Here is a 25,178-nt window from a genome sequence, read left to right as displayed (position 1 = left end):
TAAAAAGTTGCTTTCGAAAATATATACATATGAAATATTTGTTGGGTTGGGTGAGAAAAAACCTTGAAGGTGGACCTAGGAGTAAGTCAAATATTTGTTGGGTTGAGTTACTTACTAAATCCACACATTACAATATTATTCTCTATCTTTTTAGGCTTAAACGTTACGTTGATGTTTCTTTCCTTTTTCCTTAATGCATTAATGTTATTAGACGTTCTTTTGAAGCAACCGAGTATATATCTCAGCTGGTAAATTTCCTTTAAAATAACATCAACATATGAAGATATCCAACAATGTTGATGTTCTTATCAGCTGGTATACTTCAGGAAAGGTTCCCGCCGGCTGTGTGAATTTTTAAAAAGGGGTTGAAAGTTCAAACTATCAACAGGGTCATTGATAAAAAGATCTAGAAAAGTTTTATGCGTAAAATATAAGTTTATAAATCATATAGTAAATAATATTCAATTAACACAAAATTTGACATGTATACTAAGAGCGTAAAAAGAACATATAACCAAATAATAAGATTTTTAAAATATATAATAATGTTAATTTTTTTAAAAGAAAGTTGTAGTCTTAGACTACAATAAATTTTGTAGTTAAACTTTGTTTAAAAAAATTAAAATTTTTTTATCAATCTAAAGAGAGTTTCACACACACACACACACATATATATATATATATACAGTTAAATTAAATTAAAGTTTCTATCTTGTTTTTTTTTTTTTTTTTTTTTTTTTGATTTGCCCTTTTGGGCCTTACTTTAATTGTACACATTATTAACTTTATTACTTTCCTAACATGTTTTTTACGTTCCTTTTTGGGCCACCAAGTAAATTGTTGTTGTGGGCAGTGGTAACATATTATGATCTGGGATCTGGGCCATAAAACCAATATAATCAGAGTCCACATGGTGATTATAGTGGGCCTGTCTGGCCTTCGTGACACAATTTTATATTTTAGGAATTAAAAAAAAAAAAAGCTCTTAAAAATGGTCAGAAGGGGCATTCCGAGAATCGAACTCGGGACCTCTCGCACCCAAAGCGAGAATCATACCACTAGACCAAATGCCCTTGACGATACTGATTGCTTTTTTATTCTTTGTTGTTCTTAACTGTTCTTAACCCAAATCATTTTACCCAAAAACCAAGGGTGGGAATATTTTATTACTTAATGGTTCTTTAAATTACTAATGGATTCTACTTTTGTTGATTTTGAATAGAATAAAATAATACCAAAACTTGAAGAATAAAATGAACACTACACATATAGACTATTATTATAACACATATTTTCCCTTCTTGCAACTCATGACCATACTATGCCCTTACAAATTTAATAAGAACCATACACAGACTATGCTGATCATTAAACAAGGACTAAAATAGAGAATAAAAAATAACTTAAACTAAATAAAAATGAAATTATCAGCTTCCTTATGCAGCTTCCAAAAATATCTATGTATAAGCTGACAACAAATCCAAGATTGGAAGAGGACTGAGATACAAAGGATAGTTATAGAAAAAATTACAAATCATTCTCAAGCAGCACTTTGGATTTGAAAGAGGACAGAGATACAAAGGATAATTATAGAGAAAAAAAAAATTTAATCATTTTCAAGCAGTACTCAATTTGAGAGGGGCATAGAAGAATTCTTTACTTACAAAAAATTCTTTATGGAAAAAAGAAAATCTTATCAAATCAATTATTTTAAAAAAAATAAAAGCACAAAACCCACATAATAATGAATACCATCCAAACACACAAAATCTCTTTGTTTTTTTTTTAAAAAAAAAAATACAGTATTCAAAAGTATAGCATAGATCGACCAAATATATAAAATTAGAGGAAAATGAATACCAGAAAATAGAAGAATTTGACCTCGTGTTCCCTGAGCAAAGGTTGATAATCCCAAACAAGAAGACTGGCACAGTTAAAGGCTATGGCATTGAGCAACGAAAATTTCCGGATTAAGAGAGAGAGACAGGGTGTGTGTTTCTGATGAAACAACAAAATCATTCCTACCCTTTCTACTAATCTTCAGTTGTTGACAAGAGTAATCACCTCACCTGGGCAGCTGGGCCCTAGAAGATGTGAAGCATCAGCTCTCTTTTTTGTCTCATTCTCCTTCTGTAAAGTAAATGCACATACTACCTCATATTACCGCACACCCTTGCTTGTGTTGTGAGGCATGATAACAAAGGCCGTGTTTCAAGTTTTCAAGAGTTTCATACAAATATATACTTAAATTAGGCTATAGTAGAATTTTTATCTTCTATCAAAAAAAAAAAAATATATACACACATTTTTAGCCAACAATTCAAAGATGAGATAGGCTCACCACAACTAATCCCAAAAATTAGGAACTAACACTAATCTGAATACACAATGCAACCTTTCAAAGATATAAGCTCACCACAACTAATCCTAAAAATTTGGAACTAACTAGTATTTGAAAACAATGCAAATCTGAAATTTTATTTATCCTAATCCTGCCACAGCTGTTTCAGCTGCATATTCATTTTGAACTGTAGAGCTTTGAGCTTGGCTTCTAAATTCAAGGACATAGCAGTCCTCAAGAAAAATGGGGCAACATTGCACTAAACGAGTCAATGTACCGTATAGTTTGTTTGTTTTTTATTTTATTTTTTTGGGTTTAAGCCAGAGTCAACTTCCTCAAACACAAAATAAGCAGAAGAAAATCTCTATCTTGATACTTGTTAAACAGTAAAAAGGAAAACACTAACAAACCAATTTTCAGTTAACATAATTTGTTTCCGAAGTTCCTCTAGTAACAGGCACATTCAATACTGCATCGTCCCAAATATCCAGAATTTACAGTTGGGAGTTACATCTTGGCAAATTCAGCTAATAGTCCAGTCAGCCTTACTTCACCCAAAAGGTCAAGCTACAATGCACGGCCAAAAAATATTTGAGGAAAAGGAAAAGCCAAAAAGGTATCTCAGAAAGACCAACAAAACCACCTCCTGTGTGACAAATCTGGACTCCGAAGAAAAGGATAGATTCTGAACCCTTTCATGGTTTCAGACATAAAATTGAAGAATCAAACTAAAGCTTCTCTAAACTTCATTTCATTTGTCACCGAGATCATTGTGACACAAAGCTTCTTCTGGTTATAATAAATTTAGGAATCTAGGATGGATACAATGTACCACATTGCTGATTCAGTCTAAACAAATTACAAGACCAGGAACTGCTTTGGGATCAAGCTCCCAACAGCCTCTCAGGAGAATATCTTTTTCCCCCGAGTGCTGGAAAGCAGGAATCTGATGAGAGAATCTGGCAATCTCATCCCGCGGTATAACAATGACACCAGATTTTGACCTCTGGATTCTTGGAGACCTGTAAACTGATGTAAACCCACTAAGAGGTGACAAAACCACAACTTCTGTGCTGTTGTCATTGACTTCTAGTACTTCCACTATGTCACATTCTCCCTTCCAAATGTGAGAACATGTCACCTCTGAGTTCAGGTTCTTGTATAACGCCCAAACCTCACCTCTTCTAGGGTAAATTTTGTATCTATACTTACCAACACGTTCTACTATTAAACGATGAGAAAACGCTAAGCGGGTAAGGACCTTAGTCCTACCATTTTTTACCTCAAACATCCCACAACAAACTGACTGATTAGTGTCTTTTGGCGGCAAACAGGGTTTAAGCAATGCCACATGCAATTTAAAGTTAGGTGTGGATTCAATCTTCTTAACTTGAGCATAGTTCTTAGGCATCCCATCCTTACCAACATATATCGCCCATATCTGATCAAGCTGAAACTTCTCTTCTGATTTTTCTCCATTAAAGTCATAGCACTCACCAGGGCTTTTTGTCAAACTACTGGAAGAATGGTCCTTCACAGGCAACTGCATTTTCTCATCAAACTGACAAGAAGAACCACCTTTGGACTTAGTGAAACTGCCACAGTTTTCGCCTATGTTGGCATCTGAATGCTTAACAGTTCCCTTGTTCGTAGGGAGTCCATTTATCAGACCATTTTTCTTGCTTAAGTCCCTTGGCGATCTTCTAGGATTTAAGGACACTTGTTCAATATCTTTCTTCTTCTCATGCTTCTTTGGGGTGTTGATCTTCTTATCAGCCTGATGTGAAGTAGCAGTTCCTTTGGGCTGAGTGAGGTCACAATTTTCTTTACTATCGTCCTCTTTGGTTTTACATTTGCTTGCATCTACTTGAACATTATTTGTATGTGTTCCATTTGATTGTCTTGGAAATCTTTCATGCATTGTGGTCTCTCTCCCTTGGTCATCCCCTTCATGCTTCATCGATGTGTCAGAACCCATAACATGTTCCATTTTATTTTCTGAGGATTTACAACACAAATTACTGACTTCAGCATCTACACGTCCATTTTCCATCTTCACAACATTGGGATCATCATACAAATTGAAATCAGTGGGCAGAGCAGCAGGATCAAGTTCGAAACATCCTTTGGGAACACCTTCTTTTTCCCCACCAGTCATTCTGAATGATGGAATTCGATGTGAAAATCTATACAGCTCCTTAGGTGGTACTTGAAAAGAGGTAATTCCATGCTGCTTAGTTTGCTGGAAAAGGCTAACAAACCCCTTCACTTTGCCCAAATATGCCACGTAAATGCCAAAACCATCAACAAAGTCTGAAAGGACTTCCACAAATTCAAATTTGAATGGCACATTCTTTTCTGGGTCAGAACTCCATCTAATATCCCAATTTTTGAAGAGGGCCCAAGTTTCTCCCTTTCTAGGATATATCAAGTATGAACCTCTACAACTGCCTTTTATGCAATGCATCTGATGAGAGAACATAAGACGCTCAACGGCTTCTTCAGTGTTACCAAGTTTGAACTTACCACAAGCAACAGGCAATTCTCCATCACACCAATCAATCTCATCTTGGTCATCTGGATTGGCCTCCAACCAAGTGATCTGCAGCTTAAAACCAGGGGAGAACACTTTCTTGACACGGGCATAAAATCTTGGCATACCATCTAATGTATCATATATAGCCCACATTTGATTAACAGCAAAGCAGTTTTCTTCCTTACCCTTCTCAAAATCACTGAACTCTTGATCAGGAACTTGAATAGCTACATCATCTGATGCAACATTAGAATTCAATCCAGATCTATCATCAACTTCAGACTTTCTGTCATCCTGATCTGGCATACCCTCTTCATCTGTCTTTACATCACATTCTCCCATTTTGCACTTTTTGTTTGGCAAACTCTCTTCAGCGGCACTTGCTTTTTGCTTCACACTTTTCCTGGATGATTTGCAATTCTGCTTTGGAGGACTTACAAAATCATCATCATCATCATTTATATTCTTCTGGTGAGAAATATTTTCCTTTTGCCTTTGCCTTGAAGATCTCCTATGGTTCCCAGAATTCTGTCCAGAAGGATTACCACCATTTTGGTGAATACCCACATCTTTTTCATTGTCGTCACTACCTTCAGTCTCATTACTTTCACTGGATTCCACAGCTGACTTCCTCCCTCTCTTCCTGCTCACATTTTTCGATGATCCTGGTTTCTGAGCCTTTGCTGCATTAGACTTGGTCACCTCAACGCCTTTCTTCCCCACATGCCCATCTGCTTTCACTTCTGCTTTAGAACCCCCACGAACCTCAGCAGTGTTTCCTGCCTTTGACTTTGGATCTAACCCAGCAGACCTATCCGGAAATCTCACAGTGGAAACATTTCCACCATTACATTTTAAGGTTACTTTTGAGGGCCCCTGATTTGAAGCTACTTTTTGATTGGGAAACTGACCCCAGGGAGTTCTTACCGGAACATATTGAGTACCCACATCCTGGGCAATGAAGGCTTTGGAGCAAGTCTGACATCGCAAGAGTTTATTCTCAGAACCTTTGTAGTATTGAAACCTAGTACTGCAGTGGGGGCAACATGTCCAGAATGTCTGGAATAGGGGTGCCTGTTGATTAGGATTCAAATTAGTGTAAGGCGGATGAGGAGGTTTATGGAGATTATTGTCAGCCCATGACTGTCTGTTGACAAACAAATTGCTATTTGACTGATGGGGTGGTGGCTTTGATTCGGCAGTCCTCGCTGAAGATGCATAATTCTTATCAAATGAAGTACGCTTTGCCTGGTCTGAGAGGACCCTATGTGCTTCCCCAACTAGCTTGAATGCGGCCTCTGCACCAGCAAGCTTATTTTTATCAGGATGAAGTAACAGTGCTAGCTTTCTGTACTGTTTCTTGATGGTCCCCTCATCAGCTGATTGTTCAATCTGAAGAATTCCATACCAGTCTAAATCTGACTTGCTAACCTTTATCAATGCAGAGCAATGAACCTCACATACTGCAAGCAATTGAGACATGTTCTCAAGCCCAGGAAACAGCTGCTGAGCCTTCATCGCAATCTTCCTTGCCCCTACAAAATCGTTTTCGTGCATCTTCTTCTCTGCAATCCCCCTAGCCCTGATGGCCTCCTCTTTGTTGCATTCCATGGTTGGTTTGAAAATCAATAAATTAACCACCCAGGATATTTAACATAAACTATATACACCAGGAAAGGGGTAGCTTTCTTTTGCCTTGTCTCTCCACAATCCAGCAATCATCCAAATTCCTCATCCTACAAGAATACGACCCCAACAAGCTCAGTTGAATTCTACCAAACAATTTTGGTATTTATACACTAATATGAATTTACATATGCAAGAGTCCACACCCATGTGTGATTGTGTGTATGTGGTGATAAACGAGTGAAATTTTATAAACAAAACTATAAATTACAACAGTTTACACACAACACTGTGAACTTCTAAAGCAGCAATGTGTATTAACTTAACATCCCAAAACAGAAATTAGCAACTCACCCACCATCTTAGTAAACAATTTGAAGCGGAGACAGCCCCTAAACAGATTAGCCAAGCATTGGCCCTTCAGAACCAAAAGGTTTTGAGCAAACCCACCAATGCACGCAATAACCTAAACCCCAGAAGCCTTTGAAACTTGGAATTGAAACCTGAAACCCAAATAGTGATACACTGAATAAGAATCACCTAAACGACTGCCCAAAAATACCAAAATCAAAATGACACAATTTCTAGCTTTGATTGGTACGTTACACAGGCACACAATTTGAAAAGGGTTCCAAATTCAAATAAAAATAAGCAAAAATTTCACAAATGAGCTCTTGTTCAAACAGCACTTCTTTCATGGGATTAATTTAAAGATTCAAAACCCATTGAGTGGGTGGGTTGCATAACTTACCAATCAAAGAATAAGCAAACATTTGAACAAAAAAAAAATCAAATCCAGCCTAAATAACCACATGCAAACCATTCTAATTAGAGAAGTGCCACTTCCACAACATTTTCACAACTAATTATAGGTGGTAAGTTGTTATTCGTTTTAATTTGAATCTACAACTTAAATTACATTTTTGCTCATCCATAACAACCAATAACAATATGTCACTTAAGATTTATTGTAAAAGTGTTGTGAAAATATTGTTGACATAACATTTTTCTTCCAAATAACTACTTAGAACAAAAATCCTAGCACAAACCAATCAAAATCTCTACATTAAGTTGCTCAGAAAATATAGGAAAACAGAACAGAAAAAACCACAATACTGAATCTAAAACCAACTCTCCATTGCCTATAGAAACATAAATAAATAAATATATAAAAACCCACTGAAGTGAGTCCAATAAAGCCATTGATAACATAACACCCCCCCCAAAAAAAAAAAAATCTATTGCCCCACTATTTTCTTCCACTTTCCCACCTACCAAACAAACCCACATAACAAAACAGCACTATAAATAAATTCAAAAAACACAAAAATCTAAAACCCTAGATTCTCAGCATCCAATACCACAAGCAACAAATATACAAAACCCAGAACCCCAAATCCGAAAAAATAGTATCAAACATAAAAACCCAAAAAAAAATAAACACGGCATGCATGCACGTAAATTAATTGCAAAACGAATGGCATTAATGTCCAAAAAGAAAATGAGAATGAGAGAGAGAGTTTCCAACCCTAACCTTTCAGAGAAGAAATTCCACAGTGAGAGAGAGAGAGAGAGAGAGAGAGAGAGAAAGATAGAGAGAGAAAGAGAGAGAGTTTTGTATAGAAATTTTTAAGGGGTGGGGTTGGAGGGAAAGGATAGCGGGAAGTGAAAAAAAACAGCGAAAATTGTTTTGGTTATAAGAGGGAAGAGGAGACTGCGGAGACAGCCCCTCTTATTTCTGTGAAATTCGTTTTTGGGGCTCTTTTTTAGGTTTTTTTGTTTCTTTCTGGTTGCAATTTGCAATGATGGTTTGTTGTGGATGACATATATATTGTTGTTTCTAGAATATTTGCTTTGTAGGACTTATTTCTTGGGCTTTTCAATTTTTTTTTTCTCCCAATGTTATGGGATTTTCTCTTTTTTTGGTTTCTAAAGTGGGTTTGGGTTCAAATTTTTGAGCCTGTTTTGGATCAAATTTGAGCCCAAATCTAGTTTGGACTTAAAGGAGGATTTGATTGTGTACTTTGAGCCCAACTCATTTAGGATTTAAGTAATTTAGTTGTATATCTTTAGCCCAACTCAGTTATGAATTAAGAATTATTGGATAGTATAATTTGAGCTCAACCCATTTAAAATTTAAGAAGGATTCAATTGTATACCTTGAGACTAACTCATTTAGGATTTAAAAAAAATTATGTTGTATACCTTGAGCCCAACCAATTTAAGATTTCTTGGTTGTACATTTTAAACCCAACCTAATTATGCGCTTAAGTAAATTATTCTAATATCTCCTTTTTAAAACCGATATCCTTATTATTAGTTCTATTTAGAAATCTTGGGGGGGGGGGGGTTTATACTATGATTAATCATGCATGCTAATGTCAATTTGAAAGACTTTTTGTAAAATAAAATTATAAACAATTTAGGTAGCATTTTTTTTTTCTTCATTGCTTGAACTAAAAGTTATTGCAATTTAAATGTTATATTTATTTTTATTTTTCTATCAGTGTGGACATAAAAAAAAATGCATACAATATATAATGGAAAAAGTTTAGCTCCAAACTGGTTTGGAGTTATATTCCTCCAACTGACTATGTGATGATTAAAGAAATTATCCATGTGTAGTTTTAGTCACACATGGCTTTTTTAATAGGTCAATTGAGTTTTGGGGAAAAAAATTAGGAAAAATCAATGGAAAACAAGGGAGTCACAAATCAATTGTTTTATTTAAGATTATATTTATTTTACCCCATTCAATTGAGTTTTGCTTAATGGGTTCTAGACAAATTATCTTCAACATACAATTGAATTTAGATTATACAAAAATAAATAAATAAAATAATCTTGGAGAATCATGAATTTCTCTTTAATGACGTGCAAAATTTGTTAAGACTTTGAAATTTATAAAATATGTTAGAAGTATTGGTTAAATAATTAAATTTACCATATCTCAATAGTTTAAACTTTTAGAACAATTGGTAATCTAACATAATATCAGAGCATAAGATCCTAAGTTTCAATTCTTGTTTACTCCACTCTACCTTCTATTTAAATTCTCGCGTATTGAGCCTATTGGTTAAATAATTAAATTTATCATATTTTAATAGTTTAAACTTTTGAGATAATCGATAATTTAACAAAATATAATATGATAATTATTTATAGACAATAAAAAGTTGCTTTCGAAAATATATAAATATGAAATATTTGTTGGGTTGGGTGAGAAAAAACCTTGAAGGTGGACCTAGGAGTAAGTCAAATATTTGTTGGGTTGAGTTACTTACTAAATCCACACATCACAATATTATTCTCTGTCTTCTTAGGCTTACATTGATGTTTCTTGATGATGCCGAAAATCTCACCAGTGAATTGCACGATGCTTGTACACTCAAAACGACGCCTGCACAATCAAAAAAAAAAAAAAAAAAAAGACCTAACAGAGGGCACCGGTGTGGTGCCGGCCAAATACCCTCCGAAGGTCAAGTTAGAACTTCTTTCAACTCTAGAGTGCTAGAGAGGGGTTAGTTATGCGTACCTCGGCTTATGAGGGTATTGGGGTTTTTATAGTAGTAGAGGGTGGACCTCTCTTCCTTGGAGCAGAAGTCTTTTCCTTATAGGAATCATTATGCGCGTAGATTGCGGAATCCTTTCCTTATAGGACTCTGATACTGGGCGTGGAATACAAGCAACTTCCCGAAAACCCATGCGTGGTGACCAAGTCATGGCTTTTATAGAACCGTCGGCCTTGAAACCGTCAGCTTGCATTCTCCCCTTCAGCTAAGTTAGCGTCAGCTTCTTGCAACGTTGAGTAGCCCAGGGGCTTCAAATTGCCGTCAGTTAGACTTAGTCCGTTGGCTTGTTTTGATCTAGTTAGCATGCCTTTCTTCACGTTTAGCCTATAACACCCGTCATAACTGACCCGTCAGCCAAAGCAGATGCTGACGGGTTAAGCTCATGGTACTTGCTATAATTCTTCCATATCATTTCTTTTCCTTTTTTTAATGCATTAATGTTATTAGACGTTCTTTTGAAGCAACCTAGTATCTCAGCTGGTATTTCCTTTAAAATAACATCAACATATGCCTAAGAAGATATCCAACAATGTTGATGTTCTTATCTGCTGGTATACTTCAGCGAAGGTTCCTGCCGGCTGTGTGAATTTTTTTTAAAAGGGGTTGAAAGTTCAAACTATCAACAGGGTCATTGAAAAAAAGATTTAGTAAAGTTTATGCATAAAACATAAGTTTATAGATCCTATAGTAAATAATATTCAATTGACATTAAATTTGACGTGTATATTAAAAGCGTAAAGAATATGTAATTCAATAGTAAGATTTTCAAAATATGTAATAAGAGATGGGTTCAAGTTACACCTGGTGTAACTCTAAAGAGTTGCACATTTTCTAAATCATTGGATTTAAGTAGATCCAACGGTCAAAAAAATGCACTCATTAATGCTGATATTCTGATAAGGATCTCATTTATTATCCTTATTTATAACGTTCCATACCTATCTCTAATCCCAAAAATATGTATATTTTTCTCTCTGCTCTCTTTCTCATCCACTACACGTTTTTCTCTCCTCCATTGTTCTTCCACCTCTATTTTCATAAGGTTCCACCTCCACAGCTACATAGAGTCTAATAAAAAAAATCTAAGACAACAAAGTTTAGTCACAACTACTAATTCATTAGAACCGAAGCATGTAGCAATTATTTTGATACATTATCATGTGGAATGGTACAGAGGATATAGATAATAGAAGCATCACTCCAGGCCTAGTTCACAACAAGAATCAAAGTTATTGTTAGGATAAAATGTGAGATTTGGCATCAAATACCATTAAATCCACAAACTCCAATGAAGTTAACCTTTTGTTTATCACCGGAAAAGGAAGTCAGAGACCAAATATAAGAAGCACTGGTACACATCTCCAGCTTATATGCCACATGTCTCAGAGCCAAACTTGACGGTTTTCACCCCTCACACAGTGACAGGTCATTCATTAACCGTAGCAAAATGTAATATATTTTGCTAATAGCCAAAACTTGTTCAATGACATCAATGGCAATAGTGAACAAGTTTTGGCTTTAAATCTTTCTTTATTAATATTACCATCGAGGTCATCGAACAAGTTTCTTTAAACGTGTCCAAACTAAAAAAATGTAATATGTTTTGCAAATAGCCAAAACCTGTTCAGTGACATCAATGATAATAGTGATCAATGTTATATTACATTTTTTTTTTAATAAGGATAATAACTTTGATTCTTGTTGTGAACTAGGCCTGGATGCTTCTATATCCTCCGTACCGTTCCACATGATAATGTATCAAAATAATTGCTACATGCTTCGGTTCTAATGAATTAGTAGTTGTGACTAAACTTTGTTGTCTCAAATTTTTTGTATCAAATTCTATGTGGCTGTTGAGGTGGAACCTTATGAAAATGGAGGTGGAAGAGCAATGAAGGAGAGAGAAACATGTAATGGATGAGAAAGAGAGAACAGAGATAAAAATATACTTATTTTTGGGATTAGAGATAGCTATAGAATGTTATAAAAAAAAAAAAAAATATGAGATCCTTATCAGCAGGGGCGGAGCTACAGCAAGGCTTGGCCCCCCCAAAATTTAAAAAAATTATTTTTTATTATATGTAAGTATTAAAAATCTAAATATTTAGCTACAAAAATAGAAGTTGACCCCCCAAATGTTTGAGTTAGTCCAATGATGCTCTTAAAAACCAATAGAATTGATCAATTAGTCTAGTAGTTATAGAGATAAGGTAGTTTTTGTTTTTTTTTTTTTTAAATTCGTTTTTTATACATGTTTAATATCAAACTAGACTGCTTTTGTACAAGTTAGCCCCCCAAATGTTTGAGTTAGTCCAATGATGCTCTTAAAAACTAATAGAATTTGTCAATTAGTCTAGAAGTTATAGAGACAAGATAGTTTTTGTTTTTTCTAATTCGTTTTTTGTACATTTTTGATATCTTTGTATAGTATTGGAGTTTAAAAGATGATAAATTCTCCTAAAAAATTATCTTGCGAATATACATATGTGAAAGTTATTAATTTTATTCACAATATATTCATAAATTATAACCTACTCTAGTATCAAAATATTAATGTTTATATTTATGTATGTGCGTTTACGCATGTGTGTGATTGTTTATCTTGACTCAAGACTAATATATTAGTAAAAAAAATTGGCTCCCCCAAACAAAAAATCCTGGCTCCGCCCCTGCTTATCAGAATATCAACATTAATTAGTATATTTTTTTTACCGCTGAATCTACTTAAATCCAATGATTTAGAAAATATATAACTCTTTAGAATTATACCAGACGTAACTTGAACTCATCTCATGTAATAATTGTAATTTTTTTTAAAGGAAGTTGAAATCTTAAGTTACAACTAATTTTGTAACTAAATTTTATCAATTTTTTTTTAAATTTACCAATTTAAAAAAAGTTTCACACACATATACTCTTAGATTAAGTTAAAGTAAAATTTATTTTCTGTATCAAAATTCCAAATCATACACAAGGTGAGTGATAGTAATACTCTATATAGCCTGCCACGCACGCACAGACACAGTCACAATATGTACTCCCTTGGGCTTTCAGAAAACTTGATTGGATTTTACCATGTTCTTTCTTAACCATTTCTCTATTCCTTTTATATTAAAGGAAAAAAAAAGTTTTTCTTCTTTCTCTCTCCGTCCAAATCACGGAAAGATTTTTTCTCCAAAAAAAGAATTCACGGGAAGTTTTCTCGACTTTCGCGTGAATTCTTTTTTTGGAAAAACAATCTTTCCGTGATTTGAAGTTGCAAGTTCCGACATCATTCACTTCTCCCAAAATAGAAAAAAAAGGAGGGAAAAAGAGTCCCAATAACTTCACACTTATCTATTTTTAAAAACACGCGTTGTTTTTTTTGAAATGAAAACACGCGTTGTTGAATTCTAATAAGACCATTGCCGAAATATTGAATACTTTAACTAGTATTCATTGAACTAAAAAACAACTACTACAAGTACAAAGTACTAACCAAACTCCTTTCCCGAAATTCCCTTTAAATTTCCAAATTCCAATCTAACAGTAAAGACAGCTCCTCTCTTCCCTATATATAGAGACATGCATACACAATCAGAAATCAGAATCCTCATAGATAAAAAATAAATAATAAAAAAAACCACATTTTTTCTCTTTAAATCCGTATCATCCAAACGTGTAATATCTTTCACCTATTTATTTTGACACACAAATATCAGTTTTGGAAAGAAAGAAAATGGAAAGGATGAGATCTTGCTTGTGCCTAATTATACTCATCATATTGCTTTTGTTTTTAAGATCTGAAGCTCGCCCTCTTAATCCAAACATGAAGGACAAGAAGCATCATCAATCCTTATTCAGGTAATCATTTCTAACAATGTAAACTAAGAATTTTCCTTTTTGGAATCTCCGTGGTTGCTTAACAAAAAACAACGATTTTTATTTATTTATTCTCTTTTGATTGTTCTGTTTTGTTCAAAGACATATATTTGATAATTAAGTATCATTGCATACAGCATACTAGAGGAGATTCTTTTTTTCAATGGTATTAAAGTTACATTTCCCATATAATGAGGAAGGAGGAGTAAAGGAAAGTAAATATAATGCGCCTACATGGCCTACAAGCGATTTCTCAGAATTTGACCGAGTTCCAATGCTTCACAGCAACAAATCTTTTCCCATACAAAATGTAGGTGTATGCATGTTCTTTGCGTGGTTAGTAGTTTTGTTGCTACCATTGTCCACATCGCTAAAAAAATAAAAAATAAAAAACAAAAACACCAAGCAGGTCCACCATCAATGAGCCCACCAGACCTCTACCATGCAAAAGCTCCCTCCTAGGGGAAAATTAGCAAGACTCCCATTTTGTTAGTGCCGATTCAACGATGGAGCATCAGACAAAACCATTGATTCCAAAATTCTGTATATTGTGGTATAGAAAAATATTCATCTGTATATCTTTGCTTATATTCAGGACCACTAGATGCTTTTATTTGATTTTTGTTTTTATGTATACCTTAAGGTATACATATATAGGACTTACAACAAGCTTGTTGTAAGTCCTATATATTGTGGTCAGCAGTTTAGAATTTTCCTCATATACATGTATAATTTATCGTATCAAAATTACTTAGCCAAGTCATGAAACCCAGAAGCGACTTTTCATGGTCCTTTAATTATTTACTTCAAAGTTCAAATCCCAAAGGGTTGGTTAATTAAGTATTCCTAAACTGTTATGATATTTATGAGATCTTAAATTAATTTAAAACTTTTTACTAGCTTCTTGAGACTACCTTCAAGAGATTCTTCCTTCTAATAATTTAGGAGAACTACATACGTACACCTAAAAAAATAGTTAAGAACTCAAACAAGTCTGAATATTCTCAATTGTCAAAAAAATAATTTATCTTGTTCAAAACTTTACCTACTTCATAAGTCATAACTCATAAGTCAACCTTTTTTTAAAGTTCCTCCTGATTTCAAGTTGTCTGTATTAGGAAACACGCGTGGAATGGGATTGATTTCAATGATGAGAGACCATAGTTCGGGTATAGGAAGGAAAGAGGACTTTTGCGTGAAATATTATATTGATTTCATAGTAAAACTTTTACTATCAGTCAATTAGTATATGTTCAACTTAAAAAACTTCAAAGTTTCACAACCGTGTCCTCTCTAGTTTATAATCAAACATATAGAAAGACAGCTCCTCTTCCCTATATATACTATATATAAATATAAAGATTACATAACAATTAACAATCCACAATCAGAATCCTCATTAAAACACGTTATCCCTTAAACCCCTGTGTATATTTTGAAACTACTAGCTAAACAAAAAAAATTGAAAGGATGATATATTGTGCATGTGTGCCTTATATTCATCATATTGCTTTTGAATTTCAGATTGAAGCTCGCCCTCTTAATCCAAACATGAAGGACAGGAAGAACAGATACTTATCTAGCTCATCATTGTTAGCAATGATCAAAGACCGGTATGTCCCCAAACGAGAGATTCCAGGACGTCCGAGGTTCCTTGGTGAAGTTGATCCACTTCATAGAGGTCTTGTCCCACCTTCTGCCCCTAGTCCAATCACCCATGGTCATGATGCCAATCCTTGATGAGATGAGCGGTAGAAAATGTCCAGTTGATGCATAAAGCTGGCTCTTTCAAACTTTTCTGTTATGTTTTAAGAGTCCGGTTAATTAACGAGTAGGGGCAATGGTTACAGTTAATTTTATTTTTTATTTTTTATTATAATTGGTCAGTTTTTTTGTGCAGTCTTTCTGTCTGTACATAAATAAGTACCTCTTGTTTTGTTTTTATTGTTCTCCAATGGAGTGGTCTCATTGAAAGTCCGGTTAATTAACGAGTAGGGGCAATGGTTACAGTTAATTTTATTTTTTATTTTTTATTATAATTGGTCAGTTTTTTTGTGCAGTCTTTCTGTCTGTACATAAATAAGTACCTCTTGTTTTGTTTTTATTGTTCTCCAATGGAGTGGTCTCATTGAAAGTCCGGTTAATTAACGAGTAGGGGCAATGGTTACAGTTATAATCCTTGATGAGATGAGCGGTAGAAAATGTCCAGTTGATGCATAAAGCTGGCTCTTTCAAACTTTTCTGTTATGTTTTAAGAGTCCGGTTAATTAACGAGTAGGGGCAATGGTTACAGTTAATTTTATTTTTTATTTTTTATTATAATTGGTCAGTTTTTTTGTGCAGTCTTTCTGTCTGTACATAAATAAGTACCTCTTGTTTTGTTTTTATTGTTCTCCAATGGAGTGGTCTCATTGAATTCCTCCATAAGATACTCATCTATTAACAAAAGATGTGATGTAATAAATTTAATTGTAATTTTAAGTATATTATTATTAATAAAACGAGTTTTATAATAAAATTAATTATAATAGGTGTTTAGGGGCAATGGTTACAGTTAATTTTATTTTTTATTTTTTATTATAATTGGTCAGTTTTTTTGTGCAGTCTTTCTGTCTGTACATAAATAAGTATCTCTTGTTTTGTTTTTATTGTTCTCCAATGGAGTGGTCTCATTGAATTCCTCCATAAGATACTCATCTATTAACAAAAGATGTGATGTAATAAATTTAATTGTAATTTTAAGTATATTATTATTAATAAAACGAGTTTTATAATAAAATTAATTATAATAGGTGTGAAAGTAGGGTGTGACAGATTAACACAAAATGAAGTTTTGCGAGATGAGGAGAGACCCAGTAAAGTCTCAAGGGCTGGGAATGGGACAAGGCAATTTCCCTATCATGTGGAGCATGGATGGAGTAAGACAAAATCATGTGGGACAAGAGTGAATACCTCACCTTTCAGCCCCACCTTGCCCCATCGCCATCCTAATTATAGTACCTCTCAAGAGATCTTAGTTTTTTCCTTAAAATATTGAGTAAATAGGAACGAAATATCACATGGATTCATATAAGTTATAACATATTGATATGGATGCATGTCCTAGTCATTTTCACTTGTCAGTTGTCACAATGGTAAAAAAAAAAAAAAAAAAAAAACCACTTGAAAGTAGTCATAGCAAAATTAAGATATGTACCTCCATAAAAATCTATGTTAGTCATTTTCACTTGTCAGTTGTCACAATGGTAAAAAAAAAAAAAAAAAAAAAACCACTTGAAAGTAGTCATAGCAAAATTAAGATATGTACCTCCATAAAAATCTATGTAAACAAAAAATTTTACAAAATTTTTCACAATAGTTGAGTTTTCAAACTTTTATTACTTATCTAGATCTACCATTGTCAACATTTTTTTTACCTATTACTATTAATAATTAGCCACATCAACCAAGTGTGAAATTTTTTGTGTATTATTGAAAAATACCTAGAATGTTCACCCCGAAAAAGTGAATTCTTTCACTTTTATCATTCCTTTTTCATAAAATAAACGATGCATGTAGCTGTGAATATGATACAGTACACTGAATAATCTCCATAAAAAATTGTCGAACCGATGAACTTTCACAACTTTCCTATAATTTACAAAATTTTGTAAATGAATATTGACCTAGTGGTACAAGGTAATAAGTATGAAAGAGAAATTTACAAATTTTGTAAATGAATATTGACGTGGTACAAGGCGATAAGTACCAAAGGGAATTCATCTTAGGGTTTGAATTCGTGAAAAATGACCTGGTGGTGGTACAGGGTAACTTTTACAACTTTACATACTAGAGAATTCATTTTGGTCATTGTGAAACTTTCACAATTTGTGTCTAAAAATTACCAATACTGTTGTACTACAGATTTGTTATGCATTATCCTAACTCTTCCTAACTTGTACTAGTACTACAACTTTAAGATTAGTTTATGGTTAAGCCTAGACTTAGCCTACTCTATATATACCGAACCATAATCGAGTCTATTGTAATTAATATACTGTGATAAAAAAAAAAAAAATTGTCTCAAAAAAAAATATACTGTGATAAAATATAGTAATATCGAGTCTACCTGTACAATCTATTCTATTTGTAATTTGATTTTTTTTTTCACATATTATGTTATCATGTGTCTTAAACGCAATATGATCTTTCTTTTTAGGCACTCAAACTGTATAATTGTGATGGATAGTCACATACAATAATTTTTCATTTGGTAAATGGTGTTGCTTTATAGACGTGAAATTTATTTCTTTAAAAATTATTAGTTAAACGACATTTGTGAGATTTATTTCTTAAAAAAATTATTAATTAAACGATATTTGTGTAAAGGTATAACTTTTAAAATTGATATATATATCTATTTATAACAGAAATGTATCTTCACATGCAAGGAGCTTGTACTTGGCCATAAGTACTTCTGGGCATTCATTTGTGTAGACACATTAAAGAAAAAATTTATCCTTGCAAACACAAATTCCTACATTTGTGATTCTCACCATAAGAGCACTTACAGTAGTTGTGCTATATTGGTATATTGCTATATTTTAGCTCATCATACACCAAAATCATGCTCCAGCAGTGGAGCTAAATTTATTTTTTTTAGCTCCATTGCTATAGTGCACATCTATAAATAGATGTGCACTATTCATGAGAGCTAAACAAAAATAATAATATTTTACTCTCAGGTGGATTAAAATAATAAAAAGTGGTTCTCTCTCTCTCAGTCACTCTGTGCCTCTCTCTCTCCCAGTCACTCCAGAAGCTCTTAAAACTCTCTCAAGCAAACTCTCTCAACGTCACTCTCTCAAGCTCCCTCATTTACCGCCGCCGGCTCGACTCATCCTCAACATCGCCACCACCAAAGCTCGACGTCACTGACCCACCAACCATCCCAAGCCGCCGATCAGCCTCAAACCCACGCTGCCATCCGCCTTAGACCCACGCCGCCGAACGAAGTCTTACTCGTGGTTGTGCTTGCTTGTGGATATTGGATACCTAATTGGGAAACCCATGGAACTCTCCGACCCACCCCTTTTGCCGACCCAACTCGTTGACGTTGTGCTTGTTTGTGATTGGTGATTTTTTATATTGTTTGTGATTGGTGATTTTATTTGGTCTGGGTTGAGGAAAAAGATTGGAGATTTAGGGTTTTTTTTTTCTTTTTTCTTTTTTTCTTGCTATGGATTGGTGGTGGTGGTGTTGGTGTTGGTTCTGGCTGTGGTTATGGCTGTGGCTGATGGTAGAGGTGGTTGTGGTTGGTGCTGTGGATGTTTTTTTGGATAGTGGGATATATTATTTTATTGTAGTGGTTATATTATTTTATTGTAATGTTTATATTATTTTATTGTGTTGAAAGCCAAAATAGATTCACTGCTGCAGCATGTGTGTAGGTAAAATGGATAAAGTAACTTTTGGTAAAGCTAAATAGCTAAATTTTTAAGCTCCACTACTGTGGATGCTCTAACGGGGCTGTCATCCACGTCAAGGACCAATAGTGGCATCATAGCCTAGGTTCTTGATGCAATTTCTTTAACAAGATACTGGCAAACATAGGCGGAGGGAGAAGGGGCCTTGGCCCCCCTAGATTTTCCAAAAATGCCCCCTCCCTCTCTATTTAATGTTAAAAATTTAAAGTATTGAGTAAATTTTAGGTGATGGCCCCCTTTTCATTTAAAAGAAAAAAAGTATAAATGCTCTTTAATTTATTGTTGTCTCCTTTATTTTCCTTTTAATATGGACTTTTTTGTCATATAAAGTCATTAATTTTAGGAACATTTAAAGTATAAGTTGTTGGGTTTTGTGGAGTCTAGTTGTGTTTGATCCGAATTATGACCTAACTCGAAATAATATTGCTATAGTTTTTAATGAGAAATTTTCTAAGACCTAGTCCATGGAGCGGAGGCTTGGGCTGCTTTGTAGCTCACTGTCAATCATGTGCGCAGAATAAAAAAAAAACTGTTGTTCGGGAGATTAGGGTTTTGTGTTGTTTTCGAGAGATTAAACTATACTACCGCTTCTTGTATTTTTTTTCCTGTGAATAGTGGAATCTTTGCAACTCTCTAGACATTGTAGCCCATTGTGAATCCTGTGCGCAAGATAAAAAAATTGTTGTTTGGGAGATTAGGGTTTTGTGTTGTTTTCAAGAGATAAAATTATACTGCCGCATCTTGTATTTTTTCTTATGAATAGTGAAATCCTTGCAACTCCCTGGACTTAGGCAAATTGCCGAACCACATAAATACTGTCTTATGTGATTGTTTTTCTTTGGCGCATATTTTTTTTCTCTAATTCTGCTTCTCACAGATTTGGAAATTTCGTGTGTATTCCTTTCATAAGTTAATAATAATATATAAGTAATTCTCTTTAGCAAAAGATTTTTTTTTTCTTTTCCAAAAAGAAAGTCATACACATTTATATAAAGAGTTAAAGCTATCGAAATAGATTGATACATTTGGCTTGGCCCCTCTTGAGAAAATTTTCTGGCTCCACCATTGCTGGCAAGTGATTATCATAAACCCAAAGCCTTTTTTCTATCAAAAGACAGTCGCATAGCCGTTTCATGCGACGGTGAATCGGTGATTATCATAAAGCCATATTGCACTATCTCCAAAGTTGGTAACTGTAATCACCACAAAACAATTTAGAGCAGAGACGGCCACTAAACAGATTAACCAAGCATTGACCCTTCAGAATTCAGAATCAAAAGGTTTTAAGCAACCTCACCACTGCACACAATAACCTAAGCCCTAGAAGCCACCTATGGGATGGGTGAAATTGAATACAGATGGATCAATCTCTGGGCAATGTACCTTGGATATATTTTGTTTTCTTATCCACCGCCTCTGGTGAATCAGCTATGTACGTTTGATAAAGAGGGAATATTTTGTAATAGACTTATTTAATTTCAATGTCATCTATCCTCTTTTACCAACCAAAAAAAAAAAAAAAAAAAGAAGCATATACTAAATAAGAATCACCTAACGAATGCCCAAAAATACCAAAATCAAAATAAAAAAAAAAAAAAAAAAAGAAGCATATACTAAATAAGAATCACCTAACGAATGCCCAAAAATACCAAAATCAAAATGACACAATTGAATCCAAAATTCTGTATATTGTGGTCCAGGGCGGTTCGATGCATTTGGAAGCCTAAAGCAAAAACTAACATTGAGGCCTTTTATATATATATGACTTTAAAAAATTAAATACTACTTAAACTCTATTATCTTGTTTTATATGCAAAATTATTACTAATTAACATGAACTACGTAAATTTTTTTTTTTAATTTATTTTTTTTTTATAGAAAGCCTATAGATACAAAAAATTTGACAAAAATTTTCACACCTAGTGATGTGGTAGATTAATAGTGGTAAGAAAAATAATGATGTTAATGGTAGACCTAAGTGAGAATTAGTAAAAGTTTGACAACTCAACTATTATGAAAAATGTTGTGAACTTTTTATTTTTTTGAGAAGTGCTACATTCACAATATTTTTCACAACAAATCCCAGATGTTAAATTGTTACGGATTCTAATTTGAATAACCTACTACTAGAATTATTTTTTTACCACCAATAATGACCTGTAACAACTTGCTATTTAGGATTTCTTGTAAAAATGTGAAAAATGTTGTGGATGTAGCATTTCTCTCTCTTTTTTTCATGTCTTTCATTTGATTAATAAAAATTATTTAATTTGTTAGCTAATATTTGGGCTTAATTAATTAAAAAATAACCATATTGGTTAAAATTTGGGGGCATTTTTACTACTTGAGGCTTTAGGCAACTGCATCAACTGCAACTACTATAGAGCCAGCATTGATTGCGTTGTAGAGAAATGTATATCTATATTCATTTGCTTATATTCAAGACCACTAAATGCTTAATTTTATTTGATTTTTCTTATGATGTATACCTTGTTGTAAGTCCTATAGTTGTCAGCAGTAGTTTAGAATTTATCATGTCAAAATTACTAGACAAGTCATGAAACCCAAAAGCGATTTCAAAAAGTAACCTACTTCAGAAGAAGTAGGATACTTCTCATAACCTCTTCTTAAAGTTCCTGCTGATTTCAAGTTGTCTGAATTAGGAAACACGCATGGGATGGAATTGAATTCATCATGAGACCATAGTTCGGTTATAGGAAGAAAACAGGACTTCTGTGTGAATATTGAATTGATTTCATGTAAAACTTTTACTGTTACTCTGTTAGTTTAGTATTCAACTTAAAAAAAACTTCAAAAGTTTCACAACCGTGTGTCCTTTTGCAACGAAATCTCTTTCCCAAAATTCCCTTGGGTTTCCAATCAAACACATAGAAAGACAATTCCTCTTCCCTATACTATATATATTACTATTAAGTCAATAAGTATATTCAACTTAAAAAACTTCAAAATTTCACAACCGTGTCCTTTTGCAACGAAATCTCTCTCCCAAAATTCCCTCTAGTTTCCAATCAAACACATAGAAAAGACAGTTCCTCTTCCCTATTCTATATATAAATATCGAGATTACATAACAATTAACAATCCACAATCAGAATCCTCATCAATATTCAATACACGTTCTCTCCTAAGTCCGTGTATATTTTGAAACTATACTAGAGAGAAAAAATGGAAAGGATGAGATATTGCGTGTGCCTCTTAGTCATCATATTGCTTTTATTTTTTAGAATTGAAGCTCGCCCTCTTAATCCAAACATGAAAGACAAGAAGAACAGATCCTTATCCAGTTCATTATTGTCAGCATTGATCAAAGACCGGTATGTCCCGAGACGAGACATTCCAGGAGGTCCAAGGGTCCTTGGTGAAGTTGTTCCACTTAATAGAGGTCCCGTCCCACCTTCTTCCCCTAATCCAATCACCCATGATGCCTTTGCCAACCCCTAAGGAGATGAGTGGTGGAAAATGTACAACTGATGCACAAAGCTCTTTTGATTTTCAATGTACATATTTTTTGTAATATTTTATCAAGTACAGCGCGACAGCAGTTTAAAGTTAAGTTTTTTTATTATAATCGATCAGTTTTTTGGTGCAGTCTTACATAAATAAGGTATTTGTGTGTGTGTGTGTGTGTTCTCCAATGGAGTGGGCTCATCGAATTCCTCCTTCATCGGATGCTCATCTGTTAGCAAAAGTCATGTTTCAATACTTAGTTCCTATATGTTTATCACCACAAAAATAAATAAATAAATAAATAAAAGGAAATGCTTTTGCCAGCTTCCGTAGTAAAACAGTGAGAACAGAATCAACAACAATGAATGTCAAAGCTTTAAAAACTGCTCTTAAGTTGCAAAAGCATATGGCTAGAAGCTCATTGTTTTCTTAGTATATTTCAGATACTTGTTTGATAACAAGGCAGAAAGCAAATCTTTATTCAACTTTTGCATTTTTCATGAAAATGAATAGTTGAACAAGACTTCATTTGTTACATGCAAATCTAATGATATATTGCTAAAGTAAGACTTTGTTCGTCAAAAGTTATAATAACTGAGAGAAAATTCAAACTAAAGTTTTTTAAATAAAAGATTAGGTCACGTTGTTGAATTACAAGATTCTTGGTGTCAAACTATGACTATTTTTTTTATTTTAATAGATCAAAGTATGACTATTAAATACATCAAAAAATGTATAACCAAGAAAGACTGTTTGAAAAACTTTTATTTGGAGGATTGTCTAGAATCATGATCTCTAAATATTTAAAATAACTAGAACGTTTGCCCCCAAAAAAGTGATTTCTTTCACTTTCATCATTCCTTTTTCATGAAATAAATTATGTATATAGTTGCGAATATGATGCACTAAATAATCTCCATAAAAAATATAAAAATAAAAAATAAAAAATAAAAATCGAAAGGATGAACTTTCACAACTTTTCTATAATTTACAAAATTTTGGTAATTGTGTCAAACTCTAAATTACCAATACTGTTGTACTGCATATTTGTTATGCATATCCTAACGAGTACTGCAACTTTAAGTTAGTTTTATAGTTAAGCCTAAATTTAGCCCACTCTATAACCAACCTATATCGAATCTATTGTAAATTTGTAATATGTAGTGATAAAATATGATAATAGCAAGTTTACCTATACAATCTATTCTATTTATAATTTGATTTTTTTTTAAAAAAAAATTCTGTTACCATCTTAAAGGCACTAGTATCTTTTTTTTTTTTTTTTAGCATTCTCATTGTGATAGTGTATAACTGTAATGAATAACCACACTATAATATGGTACACTCTCACATATATAATAATTATAGTGTTGCTTCATAGACATGAGATTTGTTTCTATAGAGAATTATTAATTAATAGTATTTGTGTAGTGGTAAAACTTTTGAAATTGATATATCTACTCACAATAAATGTCTTTTTCGATGGAGTATGTGATTACCTAGAAATACTTTGTGTAGATAGAGATTAAAAACAAAATTTCTCTTTCTGCGACACAAATTCCAACAACTGTCTCATGGCCATTTCATGCGATGGTGATTATCATGGACCCATACTGCACTATCTCCAAAGTTGGTCACTGTTGTTTGACCAGTGCAAGTGATTGTGGTTATGGGAACACCGAGGCCACCAATTCTATTTTATTATCGTATTCAAAATTGGTTGGATCTATTACTAGCCGAATCAAAATGTATGTACAAATTTTGATCCATGTATTTTTATCTCGTGGGCTAATTTGGACCAAGCATAATTTCTTCCAAGAGTTGCATTGGACTGTAATTACTTAGAGATCCACCATGTTGGGGCTTAACAAGTGGGTTTAAGCCAGTTGTCAAACAAGAGAAACCAAACCATGAACTCTAGCTTTATGCAGTTTTCCAACTTCAGAGAGAAAAAGACTTTTACAAAATTACCAAATGGCAAGAGTATTTCTGGATGTGCAATTCAACAAATACCAATACCCTATGGTTAAGCAGATCCAATAGTTCAAGCCTCATTTCCAATCCTTGGTCTTTTCCCTCTCCGAATTTTTGAGAAGAGGACTTTCAATGGTTGGATCTCAGATGCCAAGATAGGCCTTTTCTACAAACTCACAAACTTGTGAGAAGGCTCATTAGTACTGCTATTATTATGTTGCTATTTTTCAATATTACTGAATCAGTATGGAGATCATGATATGGTTCAATCTATCTTACCTTGACTAGCTAGTGAAGCTATAACAGCAATCCGCTCTATTATTGGACAATCAATA

At 33.6% G+C, this 25,178-nt stretch overlaps 1 protein-coding gene and 1 non-coding gene across 3 annotated transcripts; both read right to left on the bottom strand.

Moving 5' to 3' along the window:
• Positions 1–1,001: 1,001 nt before the first annotated feature.
• Positions 1,002–1,073, bottom strand: TRNAP-UGG (transfer RNA proline (anticodon UGG)). The gene has a single exon. It is a non-coding gene; the product is annotated as a tRNA-Pro (tRNA).
• Positions 1,074–2,688: 1,615 nt separating this feature from the next.
• LOC136061317 (uncharacterized) lies at positions 2,689–8,301 on the bottom strand. Of its 2 annotated transcripts, none has more exons than XM_065774272.1 (3): positions 8,038–8,301; positions 6,858–7,006; positions 2,689–6,613 (listed from the first exon to the last, which is right to left on the bottom strand). In XM_065774272.1, exon 3 carries the CDS (start codon positions 6,486–6,488, stop codon positions 3,186–3,188), a length of 3,303 nt encoding a protein of 1,100 aa, XP_065630344.1. In that variant the 5' UTR covers positions 6,489–6,613; positions 6,858–7,006; positions 8,038–8,301; the 3' UTR covers positions 2,689–3,185. The 2 variants fall into 2 exon arrangements, with proteins under 2 accessions (XP_065630344.1, XP_065630343.1); XM_065774271.1 differs by having other exon boundaries at positions 6,862–7,006.
• Positions 8,302–25,178: the final 16,877 nt, after the last annotated feature.

Source organism: Quercus suber, unplaced genomic scaffold (assembly GCF_002906115.3).
Source record: "Quercus suber isolate HL8 unplaced genomic scaffold, Cork oak 2.0 scaffold_89, whole genome shotgun sequence".
Taxonomy (NCBI): domain Eukaryota; kingdom Viridiplantae; phylum Streptophyta; class Magnoliopsida; order Fagales; family Fagaceae; genus Quercus; species Quercus suber.
Note: the sequence above shows the minus strand (reverse complement) of the source record. Positions and strands in the feature narration are given on the sequence as shown.